General features: G+C 37.8%; 1 protein-coding gene across 1 annotated transcript in view; it reads left to right on the top strand.

Moving 5' to 3' along the window:
• NUP107 (nucleoporin 107) overlaps positions 1-24,257 on the top strand; it is a 47,923-nt gene that overhangs the window by 6,723 nt on the left and 16,943 nt on the right. Inside the window, exons 5-12 of the mRNA XM_084878879.1 lie at positions 411-555; positions 3,121-3,224; positions 6,972-7,099; positions 10,912-10,960; positions 18,307-18,378; positions 18,782-18,870; positions 20,790-20,865; positions 23,125-23,238. Of these exons, the coding sequence (XP_084735005.1) occupies positions 411-555; positions 3,121-3,224; positions 6,972-7,099; positions 10,912-10,960; positions 18,307-18,378; positions 18,782-18,870; positions 20,790-20,865; positions 23,125-23,238 (777 nt within the window). The remainder of the gene's footprint in view (positions 1-410; positions 556-3,120; positions 3,225-6,971; positions 7,100-10,911; positions 10,961-18,306; positions 18,379-18,781; positions 18,871-20,789; positions 20,866-23,124; positions 23,239-24,257) is intronic.

Here is a 24,257-nt window from a genome sequence, read left to right as displayed (position 1 = left end):
CTTTTCTTTTCTTTTTTTTAAGCTGGAATAGTACAAAGAAGAAAGCAATTTTAAAAAGCCACACTTTCCTTAACAAAATAGCCCCATGGCTATCTTTTAAAAATGGAAAATATACATAATGTTTTAAAAAATGTAACAAGCCAAAACCGGTTTGGCTCAGTGGATAGAGCGTCGGCCTGCAGACTGAAGGGTCTCAGTTTCGATTCTGGTCAAGGACATGAACCTTGGTTGCGGGCACATCCCCGGTAGGGGGTGTGCAGGAGGCAGCTGATCGATGTTTCTAGCTTTCTATCCCTTTCTCTTCACCTTTGTAAAAACTCAATAAAATATATTTAAAAAAATGTAGCAGTATTAATGTCTTTATTCACTCAATGGCAATAACTTTTTTTTTTATCTTCCTTTTTTATAAGGTAACTAATCTGGACGACAGTAATTGGACCGCTGCATTCTCAGCTCAGCGTTCAGGGCTCTTCACAAACGTAGAACCCCATGGTGTAACAGAGGACGTTACTCTTAGTGCTGTGATGTTACGTGAGGATGATCCTGGAGAAGCTGGTAAATGGCTTTGAGCTTTGTTTGAAACAGTTGGTAGCTTGTCACGTTCCTAAGGTCAAGGAGGCTATCCCCTCCTGTTCTTGAATGTCATCATTAAATATTTTCTTTGTTGAGCTAATTAGCTCTGATATTGGCTAAACCAATTGATACAGTAGCTCTAGAAGTTTGAGAACTTCACATTAGTTCTTAGTTGGAGCAGCATCTTGCCATTTTATCCTTCAGCGTAAAGAGCAACCTGTTAGCTTATTAGTAGACAGATTTCTGCTATTTTTAAAAAAATATATTTTATTGATTTTTTACAGAGAGGAAGAGAGAGGGATTGAGAGTTAGAAACATCGATGAGAGAGAATCATCGATCAGCTGCTTCTTGCACCACCCCCACTGGGGATGTGCCTGCAACTAAGGTACATGCCCTTGACTGGAATCGAACCCGGGACCTTTCAGTCTGCAGTTCGACGCTCTATCCATTGAGCCAAACCGGTTTTGGCAGATTTCTGCTATTTTTATTCTTTTTCTTATTTGTACTGTTGAAAGAACTTCTCTTTTTCTTTAGGTTTAGTTTTATCTAACACTGCTGACATGTCTTGCTTTCACCTGGATGTTGATCTTGTTTTTTCAAATAGTATTGATACCTTCCTAGTTTTGTGTTTTTTTTTGTTTTTTAGTGTGTTTTTTTTTTTAATATATATTATTGATTTTTTTACTGAGAGGAAGGGAGAAGGATAGAAAGTTAGAAACATTGATGAGAAACACCAATCAGCTGCCTCCTGCACACCTCTTATTGGGGATGTGCCTGCAACCAAGGTACATGCCCTTGACCGGAATCGAACCTGGGACCTTTCAGTCCGCAGGCCGACGCTCTATCCACTGAACCAAACCGGTTAAGGCGAGACCTTTCTAGTTTTAGGTTAGTTATTACCATTCCCTTTTGGGGAAATTTTTTGCTTTTAGTGTCTCTGTATCTACACATTATCCTATAAGTTCTTTGCAATTTTATCATCATCATAAGCCAGCATGCAAATGCTATATATTTTTGGAGATTAACTCCTTATTAGGTATATGGTTTATAAATATTTTATCCCACTCCATAGGTTGCCTTTTGATTTTATTAACTAGAGGCTGGGTGCATGAAATTCGTGCATGGGGCGGGGAGGGGGGCATGGTCCCTCAGCTCAGCCTGCACCCTCTCCAATCCAGGACCCTTTGGGGGATGTCCGACTGCCGGTTTAGGCCCAATTAGGGATGTCGGACATCCCTCTCACAATCTTGGACCACTGGCTCCTAATCGATCACCTGCCTGTCTGCCTGCATGGTCGCCTCTAACTGTCCCCCACTGATGACCAGGTCGCCCTCAACTGGCCCCTCCCCGCCCCCGTCAACATGGTCACCTCTTACTGCCCCTCCCCTGCCGGCCTGCTTGCCACCAACTGCCCCCCTCTGCAGGCCAGGATGCTCCTAACTGTCCCTTTTCCTCTCCCATCCCCCCTATTACTCCCCCCCCCCCCCCACCAGCCTGGTCACCTCTTACTGCCTGCCATTCTGGCCTGGTTGCCTCTCACGGTCCCCCCACCAACCTGGTCACCCCATGCAGCCTGCTTATTCAGTTGTTTGGTTATCCCTCACTAACTCCACTGCTGGCCTAGTTGCTCCACACAGCCTGCTTGACCAGTTGTTTGGTTGTCCCTCACTAACCCCCACTGCCGACTTGTCATAGGCAGCCATCTTGTGAAGATGTGAGGGTTAATTTGCATACCTCTTTATTATATAGGGTTGTTTCTTTTGTTGTACAGAAATTTTTAGTTTGATATATATATAGTCTCACTTGATTTTTGCTTTTGTTGCTTATGCTTTTGGTGTCATATCCAAAAAATTACTTTCAAAACTAATGACAAGAAGGTTTTTCCCTATATTTTTTCCAGAAGATGTACATTTTCATGTCTTATGTTTAAATCTTTATTTTTTAATCATTTGTATGAGTGGTGTCCAATTTGTATGAATAGGGGTCCAATATTATTTTTCTGCTTATGGATATCTAGTTTTCCCAATACCATTTATTGAAAAGACTGTCCTTTTCCCATTGAGTATTCTTGGCTCCTTTGTCAAATATTAGTTAATTATATACGTGGGAGTTTATTTCTGGAGTTTCTATTCTGTTCCATTGGTCTGTGTGTCTGTTTTTATGCCAGAACCACACTGTTTTGATTATTCTAGCCTTGTAGAATAGTTTGAAATCAGGAAGTGTGATGCCGCCAGCTTTGTTCTTCTTTGTTAGGGTTGTTTTGACTATTCTGAGTTATTTAATTTTACAAGATGAAAAGAGTTCTGTGAATGGACGGTGATGATGGTAGCACATCAGTGTGAATGAACTTAGTGCCACTGAACTATACACTTAAAAATGGTTATGATGGTAAATTTTATGTGTATTTTACTGCAATTATAATTTTTTAAAACATATTGCAGTAAAAACAAAAGAAGACTCATAGCTATGTTTTTAAGTTTTCAAACAATTACCTAGAAGTATGTCATTTAATGTTTTTTATTCCTTTTCTTTTTAATGTGTTCTAGCATCCATGAGTATGTTTTCTGATTTCCTGCAGTCTTTTTTGAAGCACTCTTCAACTACAGTGTTTGACCTCATAGAAGAATATGAAAACATTTGTAGTGTTCAGGTATGTTAATTTACTTCATTGTTGGTCAAACTTCAGTATGCTTAGTTTTTTGTCTTTGTTTAATGAACAGAATCAACTTGTGTATTTCTATATGGTATTTAAAGGAGATGTTTTAGGTATAATGGCAGGGATGGCATGGTGGACACATAGCCAAAGTAGCTCTGCTTTTTACCTACTGAGGGTGCATATACATTTTATTTTGGAGACAAAAGGATTCTGATGCTTTCAAAAAGGAAAATCTAAAATAAAGAACTCTTAGCCCTAGCCAGTTTGGCTCAGTGGATAGAGCAATCAGCGAAGGGTTTGATTCTGGTCAAAGGTATGTACCTCAATTGCAGGTTCGATCCCTGGCAACCAGTCAATGTGCTTTTCTCACATTGATGTTTCTCTCTGTGTGTGTCTCCCTCTCCCTTCCACTCTTTCTGAAAATCAATGGAAAAAATATCCCAAGGTGATGATTAGCAAAAAGAAAATAATAAAATATATAAAGAATTCTTAAAATGAAATAATAAGAAAATGAGCAATCCAATTAAAAATAGACAAAACATGTTAATAGACACCTCATCAGAGAACATATATAGGTGGCAAATAGCATATTGAAAGATACTCAACATTAGATGTCACTAGGAAATTGCAAATTAAAACAATGAGATAGCACAATATTATTGGTATGGCAAGAATCCAAAATGCTAACAACTACCAGATGCTGGCAAGGATGCGAAGCAGCAGGAACTCTCATTCATTGATAGTGGGAATGCAAAACAGTACAGCCACTTTAGAAGATAGTTTCTTATAAATCTAAACATACTGTTAGCATACGATCCAATGTTCATACTCCGGTATTTACTCAAATAAGTTACAAATTTATATTTATACAAAAACCTGCATATAAATGTTTGCAGCAGCTTTATTTATAAGTAGAGGCCCGGTGCACGACATTCATGCACTTGTGGGGAGCCGCCTGAGCCTGGCCTAAGCCCTTTCGCAGATCGGGGTCCTTGGCGCTGCCATGGAGGCAGGAGAGGCTCCCGCCATTGCTGCTGTGCTTGCCAGCTATGAGTCCAGCTTCTGGCTGAGCGGCGTTCCTCCTGTGGGAGTGCACTGACCACTAGGGGGCAGCTCCTGCGTTGAGTATCTGCCCCCTGGTGGTCAGTGCACGTCATAGTGACTGGTCGTTTCCGTGGTTTGGTCTATTTGCATTTTAGGGTTTTATTATATAGGATTGGCTTAATTTGGAATCAAGCAAGATGCCATTCAGTATGTTAGGAATAGGGAACCTTTTTTCTGCCAAGGGCTAATTGGATATTTATAACATCATTCACTTAATATAAATTTATGCTGCTATGAAAACTCCTAGATTTATTTATTTATTTTTTTTTTAAATATATTTTATTGATTTTTTACAGAGAGGAAGAGAGGAATAGAGAGTTAGAAACATCGATGAGACAGAATCATCGATCAGCTGCCTCCTGCACACCCCCTACTGGGGATGTGCCCACAACCAAGGTACATGCCCTTGACCGGAATTGAACCCGGGACCTTTCAGTCCGCAGGCCGACGCTCGATATCTACTGAGCTAAACCGGTTTTGGCAAAACTCCTAGATTTGTTGAATTTTGAGTCCCACCTGAAGTTGCCTTGGTAAGACCAGACCAAATAATTTTGTGGGCCTTATATGGTCCATAGCAGGCAGGACATTCCCCACCCCTGCAATAGGTAGATGAATGGATAAATCAACTGTGGTACATCCAAACAATAGAGTAGTATTCAGTGTTAAAAGCCTATCATGCCATAAAGAGACAAGAGCGTTGGGAGGATTAAGAAAAAGAAAACTCAAGAACACTGATGGACAACAGTGGTGATTGCTGAGGGTAGGGGTTGGGGGAGGTGGAGGGTGTTATCCTATACTAGAGGCCTGATGCACAAAAATTCATGCACTGAGGGGGTTATCCTTCAGCCCAACCTGTATTCTCTTCAATCTGGGTCCCCTCAGGGGAGATCCCTCTCACAATCTGGGACTGCTGGCTCCCAACTGCTTACCTGCCTGACCACCCCCTAACCGCTCACCTGTCAGCCTGGTGGACACCTAACTGCTCCCCTGACAACCTGATTGCCCCCAGCTGCCCTCCCCTGCCAGCCCAAACGCCCCAACTTCCCTCCTGGCCTGGTTACCCCTTATTGCCTTCCCCTACCAACCTGGTCGCCCCCACCTACCCCCCCTTGGAGGTCTGGTTGCCCCCAACTGCCCTCCCCTGTAGGCCTGGTCCCTCACAACTGCCCTCTCCTGGAGGCCCAGTTGTCCCCAATTGTCCTCCCTGCAGGCCATTTTGTAGCAGCCATCTTTGACCACATAGGGGTGGCCATCTGGTGCAAGGGTGTGAGGGTCAATTTGCAGGTTACTTCTTTATTATCCTATATAATAAAAGGCTAATATGCAAATAGACCGAATGGTGGAACAAATGGTTGCTATGACATGCACTGACCATCAGGGGCAGATGCTCAACACAGGAGCTGCCCCCTGGTGGTCACTGCACTCCCACTGGGGAAGTGCTGTTCAGCCAGAAGCTGGGCTCATGGCTGGCAAGCACAGTGGCAGTGGTGGGAGCCTCTCCTGCCTCTGCAGCAGCACTAAGGATGTCCAACTGACATCCCTGTGGGGCAGGCCTAACCATCAGTCAGACATCCCCTGAGGGCTCCCGGACTGTGAGAGGGTGCAGGCCAGGCTGAGGAGACCCCCTACCCCCTCAAGTGCACGAATTTTATGTACCAGGCCTCTAGTAGAGGAAATAAATGGTAATGGAAGGAGACTTGCTTGTGAACACACACTATAGTGAACAGATGATATATTGTGGAATTGTACACCTGAAACCTGTATAATTTTGTTAACCAGTGTCACCCCAATAAATTCATGAAAATGAAAAAAAGAATTTAATGAATGAGAGTATAGATAACACTTTTATTAAAAACTGGCCTTAAGACGGAAGTAACATTACCTTGTGAATACTTTTCAAAGGGAGGGAAACCTGTTATGGTAGTGGTTCTTCAAGTTTTGAATGAGAATAATCATGTTTCTTTATTCCCCTTGATAAGATAAGGGGGTATTCTTATTGTGCCAGCTCATCAATACCTTTGAGAAAAATTTCCTTCGCCCAGAGTACTTAAACCTCCTGATAAACAAATTTTGTGTGTGTTTCTGGACAGAACATGCATATTTTTCATTAGTTTTTCACACATGCCTCAGTCCCAGAAGGTTAAGAACTGTTTAGAACAAGGAGGGACTTACTTTGAAGTTTTGGCTAGAAAAGGCATTGTTTTGGTGCCAACCTTAAGAAAACATTTTTCTTGATTTGTTATATGGTATAAATTTATCAAACATAATTTGAAGATATCTTATTGCTACTCATTGGTTCAAGTTATAATTTTGTCAGGTGTAGGTTAAATTTAGCTTATCTTCTGGGTAGTATACAGAGAGAGAAAAATGTACCCCAAGCTGTTCTTGTTGAGTGTAGGTTATGTTAAAATTTTACATGTAACTCACATAAACACACCTTACTTTAAGGCCATTTCTAGTGGAAATGTTGTATTACATTCAGTTAAAAAAGACTGTAGATAGGCAGGACACATTTATAATATAGTTATGTACATACATACTAGTTATGTAATGAGTTTTAGCACAATGTACTTGAAGAATACAAAGTTGTTACTCAGGATTATAGAAAACTTCCTTATGTCTGTGTTTATAATCCAGGTGAATATGCTGAGTAAAATAGTGAACCGAGCAACACCTGGTCTTCAAAAATTTTCAAAAACGGCAAGTATGCTCTGGCTTCTTCAACAGGAGATGGTCACGTGGAGGCTGCTGGCTTCTTTGTACAGGTAAAGTGGTGTACAAGTCGTGAATAAAATAAACACAAACCAACTGGAATATTAATTTAAAAGTTAGAGTAGGATGTGTTTGGAAATAGGTTCTGCTATTTTTATGCTTATCGTTTCTGATGCCTTAGTTGTTAGGAGGGAGTTAGGGAGGAGGTGAATATGAGGTCGGAAAGCTGGTGGCTACTAAATATTGGATATTTATAAAGACTTAAGGAAAGTGCTAAAAAATACTGTAAAACTTGGGAGAGAATAGATTAAAAGAAAAAACTGAAAGAGGATTTATGTAATGTGGATGTTTGAAAGAAGTAAACCAAATTTTCCTTCCCTCAGTGCTCATTGCTTTCAATTCATTCTGTTACTTTCTCATCCTTGTGAGAAAATCTTGAAAGAAAATCATTATTTTTATCATGTGAAAACATTATATTTAAAAGTTAGGTATATGCATTAGCAGGTTGTTAAAGACTATAGGGTAAGCATGTCAAACTCAAAAGCTAACATGGGCCAAATAAACAAGGTTTAAGTTTATGTGGCCTGCAAAAAAACTAAAGCTTCAATTTTCATAGAAATGTATGTTTATTTCGACAGAGACATGCTGAATACAAACGGCTGAAATAAATGAGTACTTCTTAACATAAAATAATAGAACATTTTAATAAAAATTAATATATATATATTTTTTAATAAACCTTTATTGTTCATATTATTACAAAAGTTCCTCATTTCCCCGCCCTCACCAGGTTCCTACCCCACTCTCTGCCCTTTCCCCACCCCCCATTGTCCTCATCCATAGGTGCACAGTTTATGTTCAATCTCTTCCCGCATACCCCACTCCTCTTTTCCCTGAGAATCATCAGTCCACTCCCCTTTCATACCTCTGATTCTATTATATTCAACAGTTAATATTGTTCATCAGGTTTTTTAATTCCCTTGGTTTTTAGATTCACTTGTTGATAGTTAGGTATTTGTTGTTCATAATTTTTATCTTAATTTTTTTATTATTATTTTTTTAATAAATCTTTATTCATATTATTACAAATGTTCCTCTTTTTTTCCTCCTCTCCGTTGCTCTCCTCCACCAGGTTCCCACCCCACCCTCTGCCCTTTCCCTTCCCTCCATTGTCCTCATCCATAGGTGCACAGTTTATGTTCAGTCTCTTCCCCCACTCCCCTCTCCCTTTATCCCCAATAATTGTCAGTTCACTCCCCTTCCATACCTCTGATTTTATTACATTCACCAGTTAATATTGTTTATCAGATTTTTTTTTTTTAATTTCCTTGGTTTTTAGATTCACTTGTTGATAGTTACGTATTTGTTGTTCATAATTTTTATCTTTATTTACTTTCTCTGCCGAAAGAACCCCCTTCAGCAATTCATATAATTCTGGTTTGGTGGTGATGAACTCCTTTAGCTTTTTTTTATTAGTGAAGCTCTTTATCTGGCCTTCAATTCTGAGTGATAGTTTTGCTAGATAGATTATTTTTGGCTGTAGGTTCTTACTATTCATCACCTTGAATATTTCTTGCCATTCCCGTCTGGCCTGCATGGTTTCTGGTGAGAAATCAGCTGACAATCATATGGATGCTCCTTTATAGGTAACTACCTGCTTTGCTCTTACTGCTTTTAATTTTCTCTTTGTCTTTTGCTCTTGGAATTTTAATTATGATTTGTCTTGGTGTGGTCTTCTTTGGATTCCTTTTGTTTGGAGTTCTGTGTGCTTCCTGAACTTGTAAGTCTAATTCTTTCACCAGGGGGGGAAGTTTTCTGTCACTATTTATTTCAGTATGTTTTTGGTATCTTGCTCTCTTTCTTCTTCTGGGACCCCCATAATTCTGATGTTGGTTCGCTTGAAGTTGTCCCAGAGGTTTCTCATATTATCTTCAACTTTCTGGATTCTCTTGCCTTCTTGCTTCTGCGGAGGAGTGTCTTCTGGCTCTTTATGTTCCAAATCTTTGACTTGATTCTTGCGATCTTCTATTCTGTTTTTAGGACTCTATATAATATTTTTTATTTCAGACAATGTATTCTTTATTTCTTGTTGATCCCTTATTATTTCTTGTTGATCCTTTATTATTTCTAGTTGATCCCTTTTCATATCCTCATAGGTCTTATCAACCTTTTCTAGGAAATTCTTGAAAAACCTTATAAGCATGCTTTTGAACTCTATATCCAGTCGCTTTTTGTCCTCCATTTTTTTCGTTTGTGATCTGTTTCCTTGTCTTCAGCATTTTCGCAACGTCCCTGAGTTGGTAGCCTTAAAAGTTTCTGTGTTCAGCTTGGATGGGGTGGAGTTTCAGGGTGGAGCCTACAGCTTTGGCTTCCATCAGCCATGCCCTAGGAGGCTCCTGAGTCTCAGTGTTCCTCAGGGTCCTTCAGTATTCATTGCAAGCACCTCTGAGAGAAAGGTGCCCTCGAGTTTCGCCTGCTATCAAACAGTCTAGGCTCTCCCTCAATGAGCCTGGATCTGGGGTTCAGTTCAGTTGGCAATGGAGTTGGAAGTGGAGTTCAAAGCAGTCTGGAGCTCCTGTCTCCCTCCCGCCAGGGCAATCCAGCGGCACAGTAAACCGCCCATTCTCTGCGGGCAATGTGTGCGCCTCTGGGACTTCCTTTCGCCGCTCCCCTGGGTTTCCGCCTTACAGCCCACCTTCCTCTGTATGAGCCTGGGTCCCCAGGGTCTGGCCTAGAACTGGGGTTCAGTGCTGTCGGAACTGGGGTTCAGCACAGTCCGGAGCTTTTATCTCCTTCCCGCTAGGGCAATCTAGCAGCAGAGTTGACAGTCCGTCCTCTGCTTGAAATGTGTGCGCCTCCAGGACTGCCTTTCGCCGCTCCCCTGAGATGCCGCCTTACAGCCCAGACTCCCTCCTTATGTGTCTGGGTCCCCACGTCTGGCCTAGAACTGGGGTTCAGTGCTGTCGGATCTGGGGTTCAGCACAGTCCAGAGCTTTTATCTCCTTCCCGCTAGGGAACACCAGCCAGGCACTTAGCCAGCTGTGTTCTCTCAGCACACCCAGTGTATCTCTGTACCTTAGGCTTTTACAGCTGCTCTGATTTTCCTTCTGGTTTTCTCTTTCCTTCTTGTTGTAGAATTTCCAGTCAGTCTACTTTCCTGTAGTTCTGGGTAATGTCTATTTTATATTTTAGTTGTATTTTATTGAAATTGTTGTGTGAGGCTGCAGTTAGGTGTTACCTATGCCGCCATCTTGGATTCTCTCTTAATATTTTTCTTGAACATTAACTTACCAGACACTGAATAACTGCACAAATTAATAAACATAACACAAATAAACCTATTTTTCTTGTTCTCTGAAAGCGAAATATTTTTTGTTGCGCACAACCAACAAGTCAAACTAATGATGTGGCAGTCGGCTGCTAAAATATTCGCTGCTGGTATTAGTGGAGAGATATGGTGTGCCTGCACATAAGGCATGTAAGGGAAGTGAATGCAACACGATTATAGTAATTGTCATTAGCAAACATTGTAGTTTGTTATTAATAATTATGTATAACAGGATATTGTAAAAATTAAGTTATGAAATTTTTATTAAAATGTTTCTTACATACCGTTATATTGGCTGGGCTGCAAAAAATATTTATTGGGCTGCGAATTTGATATGCTTGCTGTGGGGTGTATTTTTAAGAAATATCAGTTTTATTCAGGTAAAATTCAGAAGGCATTTACTACTTGCATCTTGTGTTTAAAGCATGATGGCTAAGGTAATTGAAACCCACTTTTTAGATTGTAGGTTTGTGCATGCATATAGCTTAAAAGGTGATTTTGTATACGTATGTGAAATTTTGTGTTATTTTCCCCCAGAGACAGGATACAGTCTGCCTTAGAAGATGAAAATATGTTTGCAGTTACTGTAAGTTTTATATTAATTTTTTCTTCATATATGCTTAAAATTAAAATGTTTTTAGTAGAATTTGATTTTTGAGTTTCTTTAAAATTTTTTTCAAGTAAATAAAAGATATAGTAAAAGATAAAAATAATCAAATATTTACTTATATTATAGAATAAAAGGTAAAAGTCCACTTTATTTTTTTTACTGTTCAGTCTAAGAGTATGGTATTGTAGCCTACCAGATATTTTTCTATGCATTTTTATACATACACTAGAGGCCCAGTGCACCAAGTTTGTACGTGGGGGTAGGGGATCCTCAGCCCAGCCTGCGCATTCTCACAGTCTGGGACCCCTCGGGGATCAGGCCTGAACTGGCAGTCAGGGATCCCTCTTGAAATCTGGGACCGCTGGCTCCTAACCACTCACCTGCCTGATAACCCCTAACTGCTCTGCCTGCCTGCCTGTACAGTTGCGTGCCATAGCCACCAGCCGTTCCACTGTTCAGTTGATTTGCATATTACTCTTTTATTAAATAGGATATATACAAACATAGTTTGCTTTTTTGTTGTGATTGTTTTGGGATTTTTTAAAAGACAAAGATGAGAGTTTCGCTGTGAAATGCTTGGTTAACTCTTGAAAAGAGCCACTGTGATGCTCTAGAGATCTCTTCCTTCAGACAGGGCCCTCAAAGGTGAAGAGAGGCATGTTTCACTTTCTTCTCTATCAAACATTGAACCTCTAGAAAATTTAAGGGGGGTTGCCCCTCAGGCTGTTTAGCAGAAGCTCAAGGGCTTATTTCTTATACAATCTGGGTAAAGTGTTGCAGGATTCAGTGTCTTGACTTGGTTCCTAGGAAGGGTATTAAGTTAAATTGTGCAGATTCCTCAGCAGTGCTGGAATGTATTCCTTTCTTGACTCCAAGCAGAAAGAAGATAGAGCCTGAAAGGAATGTGTCCCCTAGCTCTGTTTCATTCTAGAAATAGTTTCCCCATATTTTTCTTTTCTGCCTCCTAGTAGACTCAGAGGAACTTATAAACTGCTCCCTTCAAGAGCAAGCACCGTTTTTAAAATTCTACTTTAGTCTAGTCTAGTCTTTTCTATTCAAGCATTATTACTCAAACTTGCCAAAAGTCAAGCCCAATTTTGTCGTTTTTTGTTTGTTTTTTTTTTTAAATATATTTTTATTTTTTACAGAGAGGAAGGGAGAGGGATAGAGAGTTAGAAACATCAATGAGAGAGACATTGATCAGCTGCCTCTTGCACACCTCCTACCGGGGATGTGCCAGCAACCAAGGTACATGCCCTTGATTGGAATTGAACCCGGGACCTTTCAGTCCACAGGCTGATGCTCTATCCACTGAGCCAAACCGGTTAGGGCCCAATTTTGTCTTTCACTGGACAGCACCATAGCCAGTTTTCCAAGGAACCTGAATGTTCTCTAAATCAGTATTTCTCAAACTGTTTTCTGCACATGAGTCACCTGGGTATCTTGTTAAAATGTAGATTCTGATTGACTAGTTCTGGTGTGGGGCCTAAGTTCTGCATTTTTTTTTTTAAAGGATTTTTTTTTTTAATGATTTTATTTTTTTAGAGAATAAGGGAGAGGGAAAGAAAGAAATATGGATCAGTTGCCTCCTGCACAACTCTCTACCAGGGATTGAGCCTGCAACCCCAGGCTTGTGCCCTGACTGGGAATTGAACTGGCAACCTTTTGGTGCTCGGGACCTCCAACCAACTGAGCCACACCTGTCAGGGCATACATTCTGCATTTCTTTAAAAAAATATTTTTTTATTGATTTCAGAGAAGAAGGGAGAGGGAGAGGGAGAGAGAGAGAAACATTAGTGGTGAGAGAGAATCATTGATCAGCTGCCTCCTGCAACCCCCCTTCAGGGGATCAAGCCCGCAACCCGGGCATGTGCCCTTGACTGGAATCGAACCCGGGACCCTTCATTCTGCACATCGATGCTCTATTCACAGAGCCAAACTGGCTAGAGCAGATATGCATTTTTAATAAGCTCCCAGGTGATGCTGATGCTGCTGTTCTATATACTACACTAGGAGTAGCAAGAGTGTAGATCCTGGTCTCTGTCACCTCTCCAAAATGTGATCCATTATCAAGTCGTGTTGACTCTCTTCTATCTCTTCAGTCCCAACTGTGACCACTCATCTCTGTTTCTGTTGCCACCACTTCAGCCTGAAGCCATCATGATTTTTTGCAGGGATTATGGCAGTAGCTTTCATCTAGTCTCCCAGATTCTATTCACACAGATGTTTTTTTTTTAACATATGGTATGATTGAATTTGTATATTATACTGGGAGTTTTTATTTATCAGTATTTTTAGTTGCTTTTCATGTTCATTTACTTAAATTTATATGCTTTTTATAGTATATCAGAGCACAAATGTACCATAATTTTTTTCAGACATATATGTTGTTTTCAGTATTTTTTGCCATAGCAATCAATAATGCAATGAACATTCTTCTACATACTTATGTATTTGAGTATTTTCTATATTTCTAGAAGTGAAATTGTTGGGTCAGAGTTTGGTAGAAATTGTTATATTACCTTCATAATGGAATGTACCAATTTACATACACTCTTGCAGTGTGTGAAAATGTTTACTCTGATAGTAATCATTTCAATTTGCCAATTGGAGGGACGGTACCTCATTATTTTAAGATACCTAATCATTGACCATTAGTGGTGAGGTGGGATATTTGTCATTCTTAAGGATTTATATTATATAAATTCTATATTCATATCCTTAACTTGTTTTCCTAGAAATTCTTTTCTTATATATATTAAAGATAATCATCTCCTTCTGTCACTTGTCTTTCAACTTTGTTTAAGGGGTCTTTGTGAAGCTGACATTTCCATATCTAACTGATCACATTTGTCATATTTTCCTTGTCATTCACTATCTTTTGTCTTGTTAAAGAAGGCCTCTGCTATCTACTTAAAAAAATATTTTCCGCCGAAACCGGTTTGGCTCAATGGATAGAGCTTCGGCTTGGGGACTGAAGGGACCCGGGTTCGATTCCGGTCAAGGGCATGTACCTTGGTTGCGGGCACATCCCCAGTAGGGGGTGTGCAAGAGGCAGCTGATCAATGACTCTCTCTCATCGATGTTTCTAGCTCTCTATCTCTCTCTCCCTTCCTCTCTGTACAAAATCAATATAAATATATATATATATATTCTCCAATGTTTTCTTCCAAAATCAATATAAAAATACATATATATATATATATATATATATATATATATATATATATATATTTTCTCCAATGTTTTCTTCCAGATCTAAATCTTATTTTCTATATAATAAGCTCTTGAATTCATCTGGAATAAGTTTGTCTCTGAAAAAGCAAAGGATTTAGCCCAGCTGGCATGGCTTAGTGGTTGAGCATTGACCTAAGAACCAGGAGGTCCTGGTTCAATTCCCAGTCAGGGCACATGCCCAGGTTGTGGACTCAATCTCCAGTGGAGGCGTGCAGGAGAGCCCATCAATGATCCTCCTTTCCTCTCTGAAATCATAAAAATATTTAAAAAAAAAAAAAAAGAAGTAAGGGATTTAACTTTTTCATATGGAAAGTCATTTATCCCAACACTATTTATCAAACAAATATATTTGTCATATTTATGCATGGATCTTTCCTGTTTTATTAAATGATTCATTTGAAAGATGGTACTACTCACCTGAGTCACTCCAGCTAGAAATTTTTGTATCTCAAATGGTTAGTTTCCTTCATTTTAAAAAACATGTTTGGTTGTTTTTGCACACTTTTTTTTCAGGTGAACATTACAATTTCCATTTTTTTTAAAGTTAATTTGGATATTTATTGCAGTAATATTGAATTTGTAAATTAATTTGAGGAGATATGACATTTTATGTTGAATTTTCCTGTTTATGATCATTGCATGTCTCCCCATTTATTTAGACCTTATATAGTTTACATAGATTTGTGCTCTTTATGGAAGTATATAAATCCTATTGTAAGTGGATTCTCTTTCCTATTACATCTTATAATTAGTTATAATTGTCAAATAGCTCAGTGGTTTATGTGTAAAACTTGCAATTGGCCATTTTTTGGAGCTTTTATTAGCTCTAGTCAATTTTTCATTGATTTTATTGGACTTTCTATGTTGGCAGTAATTTACAAATAGTTTTCCTTAATCCTTCCTAATCTCTTACTTCTTTTCCTTCTTTAGTCCATTGACTAGGAGCATCCATAAAATTATATCAGTTAGTTTGACTGAGTTTTTTTTACTACAGATTAAGGATTTTTTTTTTTTTCCTAACTAGCTAAGAGTTAGGATAGATGTTGAATGCAGTCAAATGTTTTTTTTTTTAATTTTTTTTTATATATATTTTATTGATTTTTTTACAGAGAGGAAGGGAGAGAGATAGAAAGCTAGAAACGTCAATGAGAGAGAAACATCGAACAGCTGCCTCTTGCACACTCCCTTCCGGGAATGTGCCTGCAACCAACGTACATGCCCTTGACTAGAATCGAACCTGGGACCTTTCAGTCCGCAGACCGACGCTCTACCACTGAGCCAAACTGGTTTCAGCCAAATGTTTTCTTTAGCTTCTATAATATCTGCTTTAATTTATTAGCTTCTATAGCTAATTTTTAGCTTCTATAGTTATATTTTAATTTTTAATTGTAATAGCTTGCACTAACAATTTTCCTAATATTGAATTATCCTCAAATAGAATAAAAAGAGGCATGATATATTCCTTAATATACTACTACATTTTCTTAGTTAATATTTTATTTAGAACTTTCCCAAACATATTGTCTTTATTTTGAGACTTGCCTGATTCATTTTTTGGTATCTAGGATTGTGTTAGCTCTCCAAGACAAGTGCATAAATCTTCTATCATTTTTTGTACTGATTAAGGAATGTAGGAATTACCTGTTCTTTGAAGGCTTAGTAAAAATATGCCTTTAAAACCATAAAGACAAGATGCTCTCTGTGGGTTTAATTACGTTTTATTTTCTGATTACAAAAGTAATTCATGTTTGAAGCAACTATAATGAAAAAAGGAGAAAATAAGTACACATTTTTATAATAAACTAGAGGCCTGTTACATGAAAATTCACGCATTGGAAGTGGGGGTGGTCCCTCAGCCCGGCCTGCCCTCTCCCTGTCAGCTGTCCAGGAGCCCTCAGGGGTAGGAGGTGACCTGGTGATCAGGGAAAGTTGACGCCTCCATCATACCTTTGCTGCTGCCACTGCCAGCTGCGCAAGCCTTGGCCATCCCTGGTTACCTGAGCCTTGGGTGGCCCTGGGCAGCTGGGTGGCCATCATCCCAGCCTTGCCTGTGCCTCAGGCCAGCCCTGGGTGGCTGGGCAGCCGACAGCTGAGGCTTGCCTGTGCCTTGGGCCAGCCCTGGACAGCTGGGGATCTGAGGGGATTGGGGGACTCCGGAGGCAAATGCCCCGGCGGAGCTGAGGGACTGGGCACCGCCATCTTTGAAGGCATGGCAGTCAATTAGCATATTCCCTCCTTATTGGCTGTGGGTTCCACCATCTTTGAGGGTGGGTCAGTCAATTAGCATATCCCCTCCTTATTGGCTGTGGGCGCCACCACCTTTGCAATGGCGAGAGGGTCAATTAATATATTTCCTCTTTATTAGATAGGATTCTTTCATGCCTGTTAATGTGCCTTTTCACCTAAAATATTTTTTACTATCTTTTCACTCTGTTTATTATTTGCTTATTTACTTACTTATTTTTTGGCTTTCAAGCACTCTTTTTTTTGTTATTAAGGTTTAAAAAATATATTTTAAATCTGTTTTTATTGATTTCAGAGAGGAAGGGAGAAACATCGATGATGAGAGAGAATCATTGATCGGCTGCCTTCTGCACACCCCCTACTAGGGATTGAGCCTTCAACCTGGGCATATGTCCTTGACTGGAATTGAACCCAGGACCCTTCATTTTAATTTAACTTTTTAAACTAAAATTATTGGGTGACAATTATTGGGTGAGGTTTCAAGTGTATATTTCTGTGATACATCATCTGATACTGCATTGTGTGTCCACCATCCAAAGTCATCATCTTCAGTCTCCATTTACTTAACCCCTTTACCTTTTACTATTCCCCACCCCCTTCCCTCTCGTAACCACTATACTGTTGTCTGTTTATGAATTTTTGTTTATTTATTTTTTCATTTGTTGCTCTCTCAATCTTTTAATTTATTTTTTTCTGCAGATACTTATTTTATGCCAATGAAATGGTATACATGTCTAGGAAGATTATTTATCTTACTTGTGGCTATTTAATGAACTTATTAGTTTTAATAGTTCTCCACTGATTGTCTTGGTTTTCTGGTAGGCAATCCTATTAACTAAAAATAGTGACAACTTGTGTTCTTCTGTATTTACTACTATTTAGGTTTTTGTGGGTTGTTTTTTTCTGGTTTTAGAGATAAGTGTAAAAATTGCTCTAGGCTTTAGCTAGATAGTAGTCTATCATGTTGGAAAATATTCTTCTATTTGTAATTTATGAAAATAATCTTTATCAAATGACATTTTGTCATCTATCCAGATATTCCTATGGCTTTTCTCCTTGAATCTTTGAATAAGATTGATAATAGTTTCCATCACTACATATTATCCTTTTCTAAAAAGTATGTTTTTTTTTTTTATTGGTGTTTTAGAGAGAGAGGAAGAGAGAGGGAGGGAGGGATAGAAACATCAATGAGAGAGAGAGAAATCATCGGTCAGCTGCCTCCTGCTTGTCCTCTGCTAGGGATAGAGCCCAAAATCCTGGCATGTGCCCTGACTGGGAATCGAACCAGCGACCTCTTGGTGCATGGGTTGGTGCTCAAACACTGAGCCACATCAGTTGGACTATTATTCTTTTAATATAGTGTTTAATATAACTTACTCATATTTTTTTCAAGTTGCTCTTAAAGTTGGTCTTAAGAGCTTTGGATTGTTAAGTTATCACCTGTCAATTTCTGCTGTGTAGAGTAGTAGATTTTTAAGTTTCTAGATGTTAATTTTCTAACATGTTACATAACTGAATCCTCTTTATTATGCTTTATTGTTTGTTTCATTTTGTTCTATATTTTATTTTCCCCTAAAACAATATCTCTGGGGAAAAATAGATATTTTAAACTCCAAGTAAAGCTAAAGAACTAAAATATCAAGTAAAAGCAATCACATATTGATATAACAGTTTGAAATTTATTTACAAGAACTTTTCTTAGAAAAATATACCAGTTTGCTATATAGTAAGATGTTTGTAGTGGTTGAATATTCTTATTTCAGGTATGTTTTTACCTTCCTGTTGAAATAATATTCTTAGATCATCTTTTTTTTCCCTTTCCTTTAATACTTTTTTAATAGGCTCTTAATGCTAGTGAAAAAGCAGTTGTGGAGGCGTTATTTCAGAGAGATTCACTTGTCCGACAATGTCAGGTATGACTAAAATTTTTAAATATATTTTATGAAACATAGAAAGAAAGGTAAATGATAAAATAAATGAAGGTATTTTAATTTAAAATTTTTATTTCTTAATTTTTTTCTTTTTGATCTTTTTATTTTTAATTAACAGGAATTAAGAACCTTATTTTTGGTTTTCAAATAATAACCCTAGTATTTCCAGGAAAACCTATTAAAAACTGTATTATTCCTGTGGAAAATTTCATTCTTTTGCCATAAATTTATATGTCTTTAAAAAGTAAAAATAGCAATTAGAAAAATTGTTACTTGTATTTTGTATCAAATGTTTTTTGAATTAAGAGTAAGAGTACTACAAATAAAATACTAACAGATTTTATAGTTAATACTCTTTTTTTTTTTTTTTTTTTAACTTTCCTAGTTGGTGGTGGATTGGTTAGAGAGCATTGCCAAAGATGAGATTGGAGATTTTTCTGATAATATTGAGTTTTATGCAAAATCAGTATATTGGTAAGTTATTAAAACTTTTATTCCAAAATAGTAAAGTTGGTTTTGTTTATTCTTTCAGTAAAACTGAAGGATGAATATTCACTTATTACTTCTTTAATCAGTGAGCAAAGTAGATAAAAACCCTTTTATGGGATTTGTAATTGTTTAAGAGGAAAAGCAGATGCGTATCACGTTAGGTATTAAGAGCTTTGGAAAAAAAGAATCAAGAGTTGCTGGATAAAGGATAATAGTGGGTTCTACTTTTAAGTAGAAGTGATCAGGGATGGCCTTTCTGAGGAAGAAACAGGTAGTTAAGAGCAAGAGGCTTTTAAGAAATAAAGGTGGTGAGCTATGCAAAAATATGGGGGCCAAGCATCCTGGTTGAGAACAGAAACTGCCAAGACCCTGGGAAGATAAAATGTTTGTTCACAAGGAGGCCAGTATGAACATGGCAAAGAAAAGAATAATAAATGAGATAGAAGAGAGCCAGCTCACGTAGGACTTTTACAGGCAGGCAAAGGTAAGTGTTTGGAACTTTTAAATGTGATAAGAAAACTTGAGAATAAAAAAATGTGACATGGTTTGATTCACGTTTTCAAGCAATCACCTGCTGTATTTTCTTAATAATCATAATTTGATCAAAAGACACTTTGGCCCTAGCTAGGTTTGCTCAGTGGGTAGATTGTCAGTCTACTGACTGCAAGGTTCTGACTTCATTCCTCCATTCCGGTCAAGGACACATACCGGGATTGCAGGCTCGATCCCCAGAAGCGGGCGTGCAGGGGGCAGCCAATCAATGATTCTCTCTCATGTTTTTATCTCTCCCTCTACCTTCCTCTCTGAAATCAATTTTAAACAAGTGTTTTGTGTGTTTTCTTAAGTCACTTTGTACCATGTTTCTAGCTATGTGTAATTTTTTTTTAAATTTTCTTTCCCCCATATTCTTCAATACTTTTAAGTTATTGTATGCCCTTGAAACCAGAAAGCACCATTAGGTTAAAGGTACATTTTATTTCAAGATTTAAAGAAAAAGTTCAGATTGCCTTTGAATTCAGTAATATTATATGTACAAAGTCTGCAAGTCAATTATATCTTTTCTCTGGTTAACTAGGAAATTAGTGTTACTGAATGTTTATTTAAAATTAAATCTTCAATATTTGTGATTTTTCTGAGCAAAACTGGAATTTTCATTCTCAGAAAAGAAAAAAAAAAATGTTAAAATGCCCTGTTAAGGTCTTCACAAGTTTTAAATAAATACAGAATAGAAAACCCCAAAATAGACACACTTATAAGGTCATTTTGTTTTCAACAAAACAGTCAGATAAGGAAAGGACTGTCTGTTCAACAAACTGAGAAAAATTTGAATATCTGTGTGAAAAAAAGATTGATATTGACACTTCTCTTGCATCATACTGAACTATTAATTCAAGATGGATCAGAGTACTAAATGTAAAAATCAAAACCATAAAGCTTTTAGAAGAAAATATAGGACATCTTTATGACTAAGGGATAGGCAAGTGTTCCTTAGGTCATAGAAAGCAATAATCAGGGGTCAAAAATTGATTTGACTTCATCAACTAAAACTTCTCACTAAAAAACATCATTGAGAAAATGAATTAGTGGTAAGCCACAGACTGGAAGAAACATAGAACCCATAGTTCATAAAGAACTGTAACAGTAATAAATGATAACCCAGTAATAAAAAGAGTAAAGATTTGGTTGGATACCTCACAAAAGCATATAGATGAATGGCCAATAAAGACATGAAAATGCTCACTATCATTAGTAATCTGTGCTAAAATATAAAATGCCCTTTCATACTTAGCATTTTTGCTTGTTTTTCTGAGTTTATACTCTTTTTAACTTTGACTTGATTTGTTTTTTAAATAAACCTACTATGAGAATTGCTCCTTTAAAAAAAATTGTTCTTTTTCTGTCAGGGAAAATACTCTGCACACCTTGAAACAGCGGCAGCTGTCTTATATAGGAAGTGTCCGTACTCTTGTCACTGAATTGGTAAGTGCTCTTTGAAATGAAAGTTCTCTTCAAAAAATAACAAAAAAAACAAAACAAAAAAAAGCAAGAAAATTTGTTTTCAAAATTAGATGATTTTTTTTTAAGACTTGGAACTTTGTTTTTGTTTCCAGAAGATTTGCACAAACTATTTAACTCTAAAACTACTAAGTTGCTTTTAAATTTGATGACATGTATTTGAACATTTCTCTGACCTATGAATTATAAATTTTAAAAGAAGGTATAGAAAGTGTTCCTGATTTTTGAGCATTAAAAATAAATTAATTTTGGCCAAAACCGGTTTGTCTCAATGGATAGAGCGTTGGTCTGCGGACTTTGAAAGGTCCCGGGTTCAATTCTGGTCAAGGGCATGTATTTTGGTTGCGGGCACATCCCCAGTAGGGGGTGTGCAAGAGGCAGCTGATTGATGATTCTCTCTCATCGATATTTCTAACTCTCTATCCCTCTCTCTTCCTCTCTGTAAAATATCAATAAAATATATTTTAAAATAAATAAATAAAAAATAAATTAATTTTGATCTGATAGCAAGGTTTGACTCTTGAACTATTTGATGGTGACCTATGAAAGTTCTTTCGTATAGAAAGCAGGAGGAAAAATAAAACTTCGTGAGTTAGCTTGAGGTTAGAAAGGTCATTCTTGGACATGAATAACTAGATTTAAAAGAACAGGAGACCATAGAAATAAAGGAATAGAGCTTTGTGACAAGAGGCAGCATGTGATAAATATTGATAGTGAACAGTTGGAGAAATAAGTAACAGTTGAAAAAATTGTTAACATTGTACTTGGTAACAAAAGGGAGGGAGAGGGAGAGAAAGAAGTGTCGATGAGAGAGAATCATTGATCAACTTTCTCCCTCTATCCCCAACTAGAGATCAAGCCTGTAACCCCAACATGTGCCCTGACCAGGAATCGAACCATGACCACTGATTCATAGTTAACGCTCAACCACGGAGCCACATCAGTCAGGCACAAAAGTGATTTTTAACGAAAATTGTTTGGAAACTATTAGAAGAGTTTGGAATAAATTATAGCTGAACTAGTTAGTAGCAGGCAACTGAAAGTCATTTCCTCTTGTCTGGAAAGTAGTGGTTACCTTTTTCTAGAAGGAGACTATATTCCAAAATTGAATGATTATATCTGTCTGCAAAATATTTGTGAAAATAGCCAAACTTATGCATTCCATTTTCTATATATTTATATCGCCATAAACAGTAGCATTGGAATAAGAATTATTTCCTTTTTTAAGTCACATTAAAATAATTTTTATTTAAAATTCAACCTGCAGATCATAGTGCTCTTTGCTTAAAAGTGAGATTATATTATTTCAAATGTTAAAAAGTACATTTTTTTCTATCTGTGAAAGGAATAACTGATGGATTGTGTGGTGTTTTTTTGGGGGGGGTGGTTATTTATTCAAAATCTGTTTCTTTCGGTGTTGGTGTATTTTATCTAGAACGAGCCCCATTATGGGCTCTCTTCACATAGGTTATTAGAAACTACCAACTAGCCTTTTCTAGTCACAAAATAGATTGAGATTCCTTCAGTTTCTCCTCTGTGCCCATTTTTTAGAATTAACTTGTCCATGTAGTTGCTACTATATCAAGGTAAAGATCAAGTCATTTTGAGTTATGAGTATCATCCTAGAGTTACTTGTTTGGGCTGGGTTAAGCTAGTGGTATTTCCTCTTTTCCTGACCTAGGCATACACCTTTGTGGGCCAAAGGAGTCTATTTGAAATGGGCAGTAGGCAGTTGTGTGGCCATTTGGAATACTTGTGACACTTTCATTCCTGTTGTTAATTAACTAAATTGTAAGTAAATTTATTTCATTTCAGTAATATATTCAGGAAAGATTTATCATCTCTCACATATATATATACATATATATATATATATATATATATATATATATATACACACACACACACACACACACACACACACACACACACACACATATATATATATTATTGATTTTTCACAGAGAGGAAGGGAGAGGGATAGAGAGTTAGAAACATCTATGAGAGAGAAACATCAATCAGGTGCTTCCTGCACGCCTCCTACTGGGGATGTGCCCGCAACCAAGGTACATGCCCTTGACCGGAATCGAACCTGGGACCTTTCAGTCCACAGGCCTGCGGTCTATCCACTGAGCCAAACCGGTTTTGGCTTATCATTTTTTGATGTGTTTAAATGTATGTGTCTACAAAGGACTTACAGTTGGTGATTTTTTTTTTTTATAGGACCCTGATGCTCCCATAAGACAGAAAATGCCCCTTGATGATCTGGATAGAGAAGATGAAGTTAGATTACTCAAATATCTTTTCACTCTAATCCGTGCTGGAATGACAGAAGAGGTACGTTGTGTACTCTGTGCTTGTCCAATTGTAAAAAGGCATAGACTCTTCTTAAGTTGAAAGGGAACTTTGTGACCACCTAGTCAGTGTATCTAGATCTAACTGCTATTGAACATTTTCAGTGATAGGAAACACATTGCCTCAGCGGACACTGCACTCTTAGTTTGCACAGGTCTTTTTTTTTTTTTTTTTTTTTTTTTTTTTTAATATATTTTATTGATTTTGTACAGAGAGGAAGGGAGAGAGATAGAGAGCCAGAAACATCGATGAGAGAGAGTCATCGATCAGCTGCCTCTTGCACACCCCCTACTGGGGATATGCCCGCAACCAAGGTACATGCCCTTGACCGGAATCGAACCCGGGACCCTTCAGTCCCCAAGCCGACGCTCTATCCGTTGAGCCAAACCGGTCCCGGCCACAGGTCTTAATAGAAAAAATTTTTAAAAAGTCAGCCTTCGCCTCCCTAGGCATATTTCCAGTTCTGATTTTTAAGAGTTGAGAACAAGTCTGACCAAAATTGCTCTTTCAGGGATACTGTTTATGCATTTGAAGACCACCACGACCCTCAGACTTCCTCCTTTTAATCTCACCTCTTTAAAATCGATCTCTCTTGTGCTTTTTAAGATCTTGTATGTATAGGCATACCTCTGAGAGATTGCAGGTTCCATTCCAGAACCGACAATAAAGCGAGTGGTAATCTTATTGCTGTTAGAGGGTCTTGCCTTCAATTTGTAAAAGATGTGACATCTATGAAGTGTGTGGTAAAGTGAAGCACAGTATAATGAGGTATGCGTGTAGAATGTTAAGTATCTAATCAGACAGCTTACTAGATGAGGCAGTCTGATGCATGGGAGCTTCAAGCTTTAGATATTATGTTGTGTATCTTTTGCAGCACTCTTGGTGATGGCCTTTTTGAATTCATATTGTTATTTGTTCTGGGTTATAAATCATTAGCATATATTAACTTCTTATATTAGTAGTCTTGGGTTATTAAGCATTATTTTTTTAATTAATAAAAG

This window comes from Pipistrellus hanaki, assembly GCF_964339955.1.
Source record: "Pipistrellus hanaki genome assembly, chromosome: 3".
Taxonomy (NCBI): domain Eukaryota; kingdom Metazoa; phylum Chordata; class Mammalia; order Chiroptera; family Vespertilionidae; genus Pipistrellus; species Pipistrellus hanaki.
Note: the sequence above shows the minus strand (reverse complement) of the source record. Positions and strands in the feature narration are given on the sequence as shown.